Genomic DNA, 11,526 nt, shown 5'->3' on the forward strand with positions numbered 1-11,526 from the left:
TGTGTAGACCTTCAACTAATGACTAAGGACAAATCTGGACCCTGTGGCTGGACCAGTTGGGAACCACTGGTTTAAACTCTTAAAATTAGAGTGCACTGTAATTAAAGATAACTTCATCCATGATTAACACATCAGTCGACAAACTGCTGTCAAAGAACCAAAGGAACAAGATTGTTTAAACATTAAAGTTATTTAATTACATCAAATATGAAAAAAAACATCCACTGTTTTCTGATTTCACATCCGGTTGCCATAGCTGCGTAGCGGCTGATTAATTAAGGCAGGTTCTGAATTCACAAACACCTGTTGACTTGTGGTTGTTGACACCTGTGGTACTGTGTTGAAAAGAAAGTGTACTCGTCAACAGCTTACTTTATAAATCATTTATTCATTCTTATTAAATATACTGGCTGACGTTGAGGACGTATTTCTTTCTCTGATTTGTCTCACTGTGAGAATACGAGGATTTACTTATTTAGAGCCTGAGCAGTGAAGCTAGTTTTGCACCAAATACATGAGATATAATGGAGATAACAGTTTTACAGTTGCACACGGGGGCTTTTCTGCTCAGTACAAAGATTGTTTCACTGTTTGAGTGAACAACTAAATAAAATAAAGTGTTGAAAGTCAAGAGACTGCTGAGATCATCCGGGGCGATGGTAGAGTTTTGTTCTCCGCTGGTGGAGGTGGAATGTTTCTGGAGCAGAGAGTTATGGGACGAGATGGGGGATGGGTGTAAAGCTGTATACCAAGTTCTGTTTCAACCGGTATTGATGTACATGTGGAAACTCGGTGGAGTGTATCTGATAAAATAATATGTCAGGGGAATTATCAGTCATGTTTGCATTTCCAGACATTATCAGAGAGGAAAAGAACCCAAACACTTAGCGGAGACTCTCCGTCTTTCAACTGTGAAGGTTTCTTACCTTTCTGATAAACTTTAGAAACACTTATCCTGAACAAACTGTACAGCTGAACTCCTGTTTGACTCATAATGTCATTACCAAACAGAGACATTAAAAGTAGCTCAGTCTGTGTGGACAATGTTCGCTCAAAAAAAGTTAACTCATCTTTGAAGATTAAGGTCATTCTTGTAGAGTCAGAGGTCATTGTTATGAAAGTGTGCTTGTTTGTGTTTGTCACTGCTCGTTCTGCTGTGTGTCTGTGATGTTGGAGACGGCGCCCTGGCCCTTGCTGACGTCACTGATACACGCCCACTGACCGTCCATCGACTCCTTCCACAGCGTCACCTACAGAACAATAACACACACAGACATGTGTAAGAGAATTGTGTGAATACAAGACCACGTCACACCAATCCTGGCTTCACCACACCGGTTACCTGTTGCTTTTACAATTGATTTTAAGATTCTATTGATTGCTTACAAAGCCCTGAGAGGCCTTGCTCCAAGTTCTAGAACAGATCTTTTGTTAACCCATGTGCCGTCTCACACCCTAAGATCCTCAGATGCATCTTTTCTTGTTGTTTGGAGGTCTAGATTAATTCACAAAGGTGATAGAACCTTTGCAGTCAGAGCTCCACGACTTTTGAGTGACCTGCCTGAAGAGATCTGGGCTGCAAACTCAGACTCATCTTTTAAATCACTTTTGAAAACCATAGTTCCAGTATGTGTGCCTGTATTACATTTTGTACTCTACCTTGTTGTCTCCTCCAGAAACTGCCAAGATATTTCCGGTGATCGACCAGCTAACGTGCCAAACGACATCATTGAACTTGTGGAGCAGTTTGGCCGTCCAGGTGTTGCCCGCTGGGTCGTCACACGTCCAGATGAACACGCGTCCGTCCTGCAGACGTTCAAAGGAAACCAAAACCTCAAAAAATGTATCCCCACTGAACTCTAATGGAATGTGACCGAGCTGACAGTGTTTGGTTTCACACATGAGCTGTCAATAAAACTTTTTTTCCACTCTGACAGTTAACACAGCCTGTTCAGGGATAAAAGATGTGGGTTTGTAAATACAGATTTTATTTTCAGCTTTCACCTCCAATCATATTGTAGGTTATGTTAGAAATTACTTTACTGGATGTCATCTCTGGCTCCATCTAGTGGTGCAGATACATAATTTAATGTTTCCCAATAAACTGATAAAAAGAAGCAGAGTTTGACTGTTTACGCAGTGATTCCCTGAAACACTTAAATATTTTGGGTGCAGCTGAGCAGCAGAAAGAGTTGGACTGATAAAAGTGTCTCAATGAAAGTGCCACATTAAATAAATGACCCTTTTGATTCCAATAAATCTCACCTGGGAGCAGCTGGCGATGGTGCTGGTGGGAAGACCAATAGAAGGTGCCCAGCCAACGTCTCTCACCCAATCACTGTGAGCCTCCAGCTTCTGGTCCTCCTTCCACTGACCGTCCTCCTCTCTGGAGGCAGGAAGTAACCATTAGCAACAGTAAAGACATAAACTCTCAGCACCTTGAGCCTTTATTTAATAAAAACAATAACTTCCCTGACAAGAGTGCTCTAATAATTCAGCATAGCGCTTCTATAAGGATGTCTGACTCATGATAGAGAATTTTAACAAAAAGAACCAAACTTGACACAGCAGAACCAGAGATAGTCTTTTTTATTCTGTAAATTCATCTTCCTTGTCAAAACTGGGCTGATGCCCATGTTACCCACAGCGTTTGGTTCTGTGTAAAAATGCAATGGAGGCATAAAGAAGGGACTTTGTAACATCCCTTAGCACAATTTCTGCGTAAAAATGGCCAGTGTCTCCATCTCAAGTCATTAAACACAACACAGAAAAATACTGAATACAAGAAAAAGCATTTCAAACAACAACTTACTTCCAGAGCTTGACAAGGTTGTCGCAGCCTCCGGAGACGAAGCGTTTGACGTAGTTTGGTTTCTGTCCTGACGGCTGATCAATCAGGCTGCCTGGAACTACAGCAGGAGCCCAGCTCACTGCATTACAACCAATCTGCAGGAAAATTACATCCAAGTTAATAAACAGAAACAAATCTGTAAAACGGCTTGAGCTACACAGCATGACCATGCAAAAAAAGTATTAATAAGCAGAGTGAAACAGAAATTTAGATCATTCTAGACATTTTTTCCATCTCGTGCATTGATGGAAACACACAGAAACATCAGTTCTGCAGTACTCAGAAGCGTCTCAGACTTACAGTGTGTGCGTTGCTGATCTTCTTGACGTCCCACTGCTGATCACCAGTGAATGTGAGAAGAGAAATGGCTCCATCTGAGCTGCCGCAGGCCAGGATCAGACCAAAGTCATACGGACCCCAGCAGACAGAGTTTACTGCGGAGACACAGGAACAGATTTAAAAACAAAGTTACAAGGCAATCAGTCACACTGAGTTCTGGAACTGCAACCAAAACACTAGTGATTTTATCTGAAGGAAGGAGACAAAGACACAACCAAAAACGGGAAAATTAATGTTATCAAAACCAGACGACACCTGAACACACAGCAGAGCTACTGACCCGATGACTCGTGCCCACAGTATTCATACATCTTGTCCCAGGCTCCGTTCTCCTCCTTCCAGATGATGACTTTACGGTCGTAGGAACAGGAAGCCAGAATGTTGCCAAACATCGGGTGAGCCCACGCCACCTGCCACACAGGACCCTCGTGGCTACACAAATATAGAGACAAAAAAATTTAAGTGAAAATATGTGTGTGAAACAAACTATGTCATACAAATGTGCCAATAATTAAGGGAAAAGCTTACATGTGGTTTCAGTGTTACAGCCCAGATTAAAAAACAATTTCTTAAATGTATGATCTGACAAAATAATCGGGTATTACAGCAGAAGAACTTACAAACAGAATAATAATTTTATCAATACTTATGTGGCTGCAGTTTATTTATGCATTGTAATTTATTTTAATGTATTTATCTATGTGAAGTGACATCAGCTCCCTGCTTTGGTGGTGGTAACGAGGGTGTCTTACCCTCTGAGGTCTGCTACAAGGATCTGCCCTCCATTTCTGACATCAAAGATTTTTACGGTGCGGTCAGAGGAGCAGGTGGCGAGTCGAGTACCGTAGTAATCCATCTGGGCGTCGTGCTGAAACAGACAGAACAAGACATGAAATGAGAAAACTATCTCACACTCTACCTTTCCTTTCCAGCAAGACTGACACTATCAGCTAAATAATCCAAGACTGCAGCATGTTCATAAGAAGTATTTAACACAATGAACTGCTGAACAGCTCCAATCCACAGTTGTTGGACCATCTCCTTAGCTTTAGCCATCATAACAAAGGTGTGACACAACCAGTAAAACCACACTACATCTGTAAATCATAATAAAACAGTGGTGGAATGTAACTACATTGGCCCTTGTACTGTACTACATATGTATACATTTGAGGTACTTCTGCAATACTTAATTATTTCTTTTCATGCCACTTTATATTTCTACTCATTTCAGAGGTAATTACTGTAATTTCTACTCCGCTATTTTCGTCTGACAGCTTTGGTTACTTTAAAAATTAATGTATTTGCACACAAAACATACATAAACCTTGTAAAATATTATGTTTGTTATAAAATGAACTACCTAACAGTTCATACAAGTACAGCTGAAACGATTAGTGGACTGAGAGAAAATTAACTGGAAACAATTTTAATGGCTGATGTAATTTTTAATTAAAAAGAATTTCTGGTTCCAGCTTCACAAATGTGAAGATTTGCAGCTTCTCCTTTTGTTAGGTTAATAACTGTTATATATTAGTGATAATGTTGAGGTGTGGACTGCTGGCTGGACCAAACAAACATTGAGAAAGTGTCACTTTGGGCTCTCAATCACTGTGATGCCAACTGTCACTATTTACACGGTTTTGACAAATTAAACATTCAATCAATTAATGGAGAAAATAATCAGTTTTCATCTGTAATAAAAATAATCATGAGCTAATAGTAATGAGTTCCACCTCAACAAACTACAACAGTAAAATCCTGCTTTTGGAAAAATGCATGGGTCATAATAATCTAATGACTTTAAATATAAAATTGGACAGTCATAGGGGACCTTGTAAGACTTTCCTACATTAACTATATTTGCTTGATAATGTTGACAGTATTATTACAGGGTGGTATTAGGACTTTTAAAGAATCTGAACACTTCCTCCACCCCTATGTGTTAATACTGACATGATACTGACATGTTTCACCGTTCATTCACCTGATCCATACCCCACAATAATGTCACGTTACAGTGAAAACACTGTCTGATAAAAATGCAATATATAAAGATACATATATGTATTTCTGGAACCTGCTAAAGCTACATTCAATCAACCCTGCTTCTTTAGTGAATGCTAACGTTAGCTTCAATGCTCAGCGACAGTTAAATGAAAAATAATGAAAACTTACGATCATGTCCTCGTGAGAGGTGTCCACCGTGTTAATAACGGAAACCTGAAATTCACAAACACATAAAGCAGCATTAAAATTAAACAGAAATAAAGATATTCACAATAAGGATTAGCTTTCTGTCATTAGCCTGTCTGCTAACGAGCTAACCACTGGGGCACGTCAGCAAAACAAACGGTCACCGTTAAACACAAACGTTAGCGAACAGCTTCACTTACAGCTTGAATATAAAGTTATCACACTCACCATGACTGCGGTTAAACCAGAAAACACTACAGAAAATGATTTCGTATATTCCTCCAAATGAATAAGTCAGGTTCAACAACTACTCCGACGTGGCAACAAGCACAGAAGCCGCTTCCCACCGGGTCCGTCAACTGTTTCTACCGGCGGAAACGGCCAAGCCGCTAAACAAAGGTTCCACATAGCAAACGTTTACTTTGTATTCCATTAAGATCCGCCAATAAATTGAGAGAAGAAGAAGAAGAAGAAGAAGAAGAAGAAGAAGAAGAAGAAGAAGAAGAAGAAGGAAAGCAAGAGAAAATACGTTAAACTCTTTGTTTACACTTGATGAAATGAAAAGAGCAATTATGAAAGCAAAAATTACCTCTCCAGGAAAAGATAAAATAAGTTATGCAATGCTGAAACATTTAAACAATGATACATTAATGGTTATATTGGAATTATTCAACAAGATATGGACTGAGGGAAAGCTTCCACATGGTTGGAAATTAGCAGTGATAGTTCCAATCAAGAAACCAGGGAAAGAGTCAGGCAAAGCAACAAACTATCGACCTATTGCCTAACTTCGCATTTAGGGAAAATAATGGAAAGAATGACAGTAGAAAGATTAAAATATTACTTAGAGGTACGGAATTTGATATCAAAATACCAAAGTGGTTTCAGGAAAGGGAGGAGTGCGATGGACCCAATAATAAATCTAGAGTCAGACATTAGAAAGGCACAAACTAACAAAGAAATAGTTGCTGCAGTCTTCTTTGACGTAGAAAAAGCTTATGATATGTTATGGAGAGAGGGAGTATTGATAAAAATTAGAGGGAAACATGTTTAATTGGATCAAAGATTTTCTAAATAACAGGAAAATACAGTTAAGAATAAATAAAAGTTTTTCAGAGTGCTTGCCGGTAGAGAATGGAGTACCTCAAGGAAGTGTGATTAGTCCAATTTTATTTTCTTCATGATAAATTATATATATAGTTCAGTTGCAAGTGATGTAGGAAGATCTCTTTTTGCTGATGATGGAGCAATATGGAAACGGGGGAAAAATGTAAAATATATTGTGAAGAGTTTACAAAGAGAAATTGATAATGTAGAGTCATGGTCTATGAAATGGGGATTCAGATTTTCAGTGGAGAAAACCAAAACTATATTCTGTACCAAAAAGAAAATACAACAGGAATTTAAGTTCAAAATATATGGGAAAACTTGAGAAAGGGTGAATGTGATAAAGTTTTTAGGAATGTGGTTTGATTCCAAACTTACATGGCAGGTGCATATAGGTAAGATAATTGATAAGTGTAAAAAAGTATTAAATGTAATTAGAAGTGTAGGAAGTAGAGAGCGGGGAGCTGATAAGAAAACAATGAAAATGCTATATATAGGGTTAATAAGATCCACATTGGACTATGGATGTATAGCATATGGATCTGCATCTAAAATACATCTGGATGAAATAGAAATAATACAAAGTGCAGCTTTAAGGATATGTTATGGGCTTGTAAGACTACCCCAATCCCTGCATTGCAAGCTGAAATGGGGGAATTGCCAATAGATTGAAGAAGACTTCAAATAAGTTTGGTATATTGGGTAAATTTAAAAGGACATAAAGAAGATCATCTGACAAGGAGGGCTCTGGAACCATCATGGGAGCATAGGAACAGGAAGCAAAAATGTATAGGATGGACATTAGAGGAAGAAGCAAGGAAGTTAGGGATAACAGGCAAAGACTTTTGTTCAGCTGCAGCGTTTCCACATATCCCTCCATGGTTGTTACCAGGAGCGGAGGTAGATATATCATTGAAAACAAAAATTAAGAAGAGTAAAAATTGTGGAGAGATGACTACAATGCATCTAGGTAACTATTATGGATATATTAAAATTTTTACAGATGGATCAAAAAGTCCAGAAACAGGTCAGGTAGGTGCAGCTTATGTGATACCTGAATTAGAATTAAAGAAAGCTGTAAGGATAAGTAATGATGTATCAGTGTTTACTGCCGAAATTGTTGCAATAATTCTAGCATTGCAATGGGTTGAGGAAATAAAACCATTAAGAGCCATAATATGCACAGACTCATTGTCAACAATGGAAACTATGCAATCAGACATTTCAGGTTGCAGACAGGACCTTATATATGACATATTTGTGTTACTTTTTAAAATTCAAAGATTAGGGTTGCATGTAAAATTAGTTTGGGTACCAGCGCATGTAGGAGTGCAAGGAAATGAACTTGCAGACAGGTATGCAAAGAAAGCTCTCAAACATGATACAATTACAGCAACAACTAAGACGAGTAAAGCAGAAACTAAAACTTAAATAAAGCAAGAAATCAAGAATATATGGCAGAAACGTTGGAATAACGAAAGGAAAGGAAGAGATGTGTTTTTTATAAACCCCTCTATAGGGGGACTGAGACAGGGAGGCAGGAACAGGAGGGAGGATGTTATTTTATCAAGGTTAAGATTAGGACACACAGGACTAAGTAAAACGTTATTTGTGATAGGGAAACACAGAAACGGAGAGTGCAGTGTTTGTAAAGAGGAAGAAAGTGTTAAACATATTTTTATGAAATGTAAAAAGTATGAGAGGGAAAGAAAAATTAAAAAGAAATATTGAGGCAATAGGGATGAAATTTAGCACAAAAGAAATGTTAGATAAGTCCTCGACAGATAGAATGATGAGTAGAGTATTTGAGTATCTTAGAAGTACAGGACTAGATAAACGGGTATGAGTGTTTGTTTTTTGTTTTGTTTTGTTTTGTTTTGTTTTTTTCCCTTTTATTATGCAAAATATAGTCTGTAAGCCTATACAGTAATCACACTCACCGAAGGGTGGCGGCAATGCACTATCATAGTTTGCTACTGCCGTTAAAAAAGGAGAAGAAGAAGAAGACGAAGCAGAAGAAGAAGTAAACAAGAAAAAGGCGCCAGTCGCGTTTCCCAAATGACTGAGTTCACTTCGGGAGGTTAATCTGTGAATTAAACATCGAGCCACATTTACTGTAGCCTACATTAGACAACAATGTGTTCAGTTGAGTCTTTGAGAGAGTTTGTCAACGAGCGACTAACTGCTGCTGCTGAAGAAATATTGGGAGCTTTTAAAAGAAGCATCGTCGAGTACGAGGAAGAGATCGATCGTCAGCGCAGACTGTTGGATATGGTTTTGAAGCCTGAAATCAAGTTACACAGGACAGGTGTGTAAAGTTGAATTAGGACACATTTACTGTGGTGTGTGTATATTTGCTGTAGCATGACATTAGTATGCTGTTGGTGTTGTTGTGTGTCCCTCCAGAGCTCCCACAGCAACATGTGTGTAAGGAGGAGGAGGTTGTCCCTGAGCAGCAGCTGTGTATTGAGGAGAGGAAGTCCAGTGTGGAGCAAGAGGAGCCAGAGCCTCCACAGATTAAAGAGGAAGAGGAGGAAGTGTGCAGCAGTCAGGAGGGAGAGCAGCTTGTAGTGAAGCAGGAGACTGATGGCTTCATGTTGACTCCTGCTGATGAGGAAAGTGAGCAGAGTGAAGATCAGACTCTGGACTTCATTCATGATGACACTCAAAGTGCAGCAGAGGAAGAGTCTGTTGTCATTATACCAGTTATAAGCTCTGTGATACCAACCAGTGAGCAGCAGCTGCTCTGTCACAACTCTCATGTAGCTGAGAGCCAAGATGAGGAAGAATACCAGCATGGAGACTCAGGATCAACTAGAAACACAGAGCTTCAAGCAGAGAAAAGACATCATGAAAGTGAAATGAACAGTAACAGTCCACACACCTCTGCTGTGATAAACTTAAATACAGGTAAAAAGCCTTTAAAATGTGACATATGTGGGAAAGGTTTTGAGCGCAAGTCAAAATTGCAGAGACACCTGAACAGCCACACAGGTGAGAAGCCATTTTCTTGCAAAACATGCGGTAAAAGACTCAGTAATAAGTCAGGATTGGAAAGGCACATGACAATCCACACAGGTGAGAAGCCGTTTTCTTGCAAAACATGTGAGAAAAGATTCAGTGACACATCAGCATTGAACACTCATATAAGAACCCACACAGGTGAGAAGCCGTATCTTTGCAAGACCTGCGGGACAAGATTCAGTCAGAAGTCAGGATTGGAAAGGCACATGACAATCCACACAGGTGAGAAGCCGTATACTTGTAATGTATGTGGGAGAGCTTTCGGACGTAATGATGTCTTGTTAGCCCACATGAGGACTCATTCAAGTGAGAAGCCTTATACTTGTAAAGTATGTGGGAGAGCTTTCAGACGTGATGCATCAGTACTGAAAAGGCATTGTGGAATCCACACAGGTGAGAAGCCACATACTTGTAAAGTATGTGGGAAAGGTTTCGGATTAAATAGTGACTTGAAAGTCCACATGAGAATCCACACAGATGAGAGGCCGTGCCTTTGCAAGACCTGCGGGAAAAGATTCAGGAATGTATCCGCATTGACAAAGCATATGAGAACCCACACAAGTGAGAGGCCCTACCTTTGCAAGACCTGCGGGAAAAGATTCAGAGAGAAGTCAGTTTTGAAAAGGCATTGTGGAATCCACACAGGTGAGAAGCCACATACGTGTAACGTATGTGGGAGAGCTTTCAGATGTAATAGTGTCTTGTTAGTCCACATGAGGACTCATTCAGGTGAGAAGCCATATACTTGCAAAACATGTGGGAAACACTTCAGATCTAGGAGTAACTTGACAGTCCACATGAGAATGCACACAGGTGTAAAGGTGCATGACTTGAGCACAGAGGTTCCAGTTGAAGTCACACATATACAGGAGAGAGACTGTTTACATGCAAAACATGTGGCAGAGCTTTCAGAGGCCTGTTCCATAAAGCATGCTAAGAAAAGTGGGGAGTGAAGTCCAAATCCTGAATTTTAATTGAAATTGCAGGTCTGGAAAAGTTAAACTAGTGAGATAAAGAACAAAAGGAGGAGACTGCTTTAAAGTCTGAATGAATTTTATACTTGCAAGAGTCATGGAAAACCTGGAAAAGTCATGAATTAGTCAAAATCATTATAAGTCACAGAACTTGTTTGTGTATAGTGAAATTATTAGAATCATCTTCAGTGGATAATCCTCCATATAATGTAACATAATGGCAAATTCATTTTCTGCAGCTGGCGCCTTAATGTAGCTTTAATATGCGTTGATGTGTGACAATGTTTGTTTACCATCAGGTGTGTTTTGTCATGTTCTCCCTCAGTTTGTCTCTCCCTTCCTGTGTGCCAATTATGTTTACATAGAGTTTGAATCTGATGTTTGAAAAACGGCGGGCAAGTGAGGAAAGAAAAAGAAAATTCTTCATGATGAGTCCTTGAAAAGTCATGAAAAAGTTTGGAAATATTGTCCATGAAAATGTGAGCGGAACCTGTAATTAAAAGTATGAGTGATTTTGCAGTGAGCACAGTAATAAACTGATCTCAGAAGATTTGTCCTGTTGCTGTGATCTTTTGTCAGGGTGTCTACAGGTCCTTTGAAATGATTTAAAGTTTTCTTCATATGAGGCCTTAAAAAGTTTAAAATTGTCTTAAATTCAGATTCAATGGGTCTTAAATATTTTTGGTCACATTACCATGAAAATTTCTCCAGCCTGACAGACCCAGTTTTAAAAATTTTACAATCATTTAACAGATTGAAGAAAAATATTTTTTTGTCCTTTCTGTAATTCTTTGAATATTGCAATAATAAGTAGCATTTATGACAGCCATGAGATGGTTTTAAATTCCATATAAGGTGGGATTAAAAATGTCTTACGTAGTCTAAAATTTACCTACCTACACAATCCACACAGGTGAAAAGCCATTTACTTGCACAACATGTGAGAAAGCTTTGAGATGTAAAAGTAGCCTGACGACCCACATGAGAATCCACACAGGTGAGAAGTCATAACTCTCCAAGACCTGCAGGAAAAGA

The 11,526-nt window shown here is 39.1% G+C and overlaps 2 protein-coding genes across 2 annotated transcripts; one reads left to right on the forward strand and one right to left on the reverse strand.

Annotated features, from left to right (window-relative positions):
• Positions 1-171: 171 nt before the first annotated feature.
• Positions 172-5,752, reverse strand: sec13 (SEC13 homolog, nuclear pore and COPII coat complex component). The gene is made up of 9 exons (XM_049578715.1): positions 5,615-5,752; positions 5,369-5,413; positions 3,943-4,058; positions 3,471-3,622; positions 3,152-3,285; positions 2,813-2,946; positions 2,266-2,386; positions 1,660-1,806; positions 172-1,250 (listed from the first exon to the last, which is right to left on the reverse strand). Exons 1-9 carry the CDS (start codon positions 5,615-5,617, stop codon positions 1,140-1,142), a joined length of 963 nt encoding a protein of 320 aa, XP_049434672.1. The 5' UTR covers positions 5,618-5,752; the 3' UTR covers positions 172-1,139.
• A 2,759-nt stretch (positions 5,753-8,511) lies between these two features.
• On the forward strand, positions 8,512-10,601 carry LOC125890099 (gastrula zinc finger protein XlCGF57.1-like). The gene is made up of 2 exons (XM_049578578.1): positions 8,512-8,801; positions 8,900-10,601. The coding sequence occupies exons 1-2, from the start codon at positions 8,630-8,632 to the stop codon at positions 10,468-10,470; spliced, it is 1,743 nt and encodes a 580-aa protein (XP_049434535.1). The 5' UTR covers positions 8,512-8,629; the 3' UTR covers positions 10,471-10,601.
• Positions 10,602-11,526: the final 925 nt, after the last annotated feature.

Source organism: Epinephelus fuscoguttatus, linkage group LG1 (assembly GCF_011397635.1).
Source record: "Epinephelus fuscoguttatus linkage group LG1, E.fuscoguttatus.final_Chr_v1".
In the NCBI taxonomy this organism is placed as follows: domain Eukaryota; kingdom Metazoa; phylum Chordata; class Actinopteri; order Perciformes; family Serranidae; genus Epinephelus; species Epinephelus fuscoguttatus.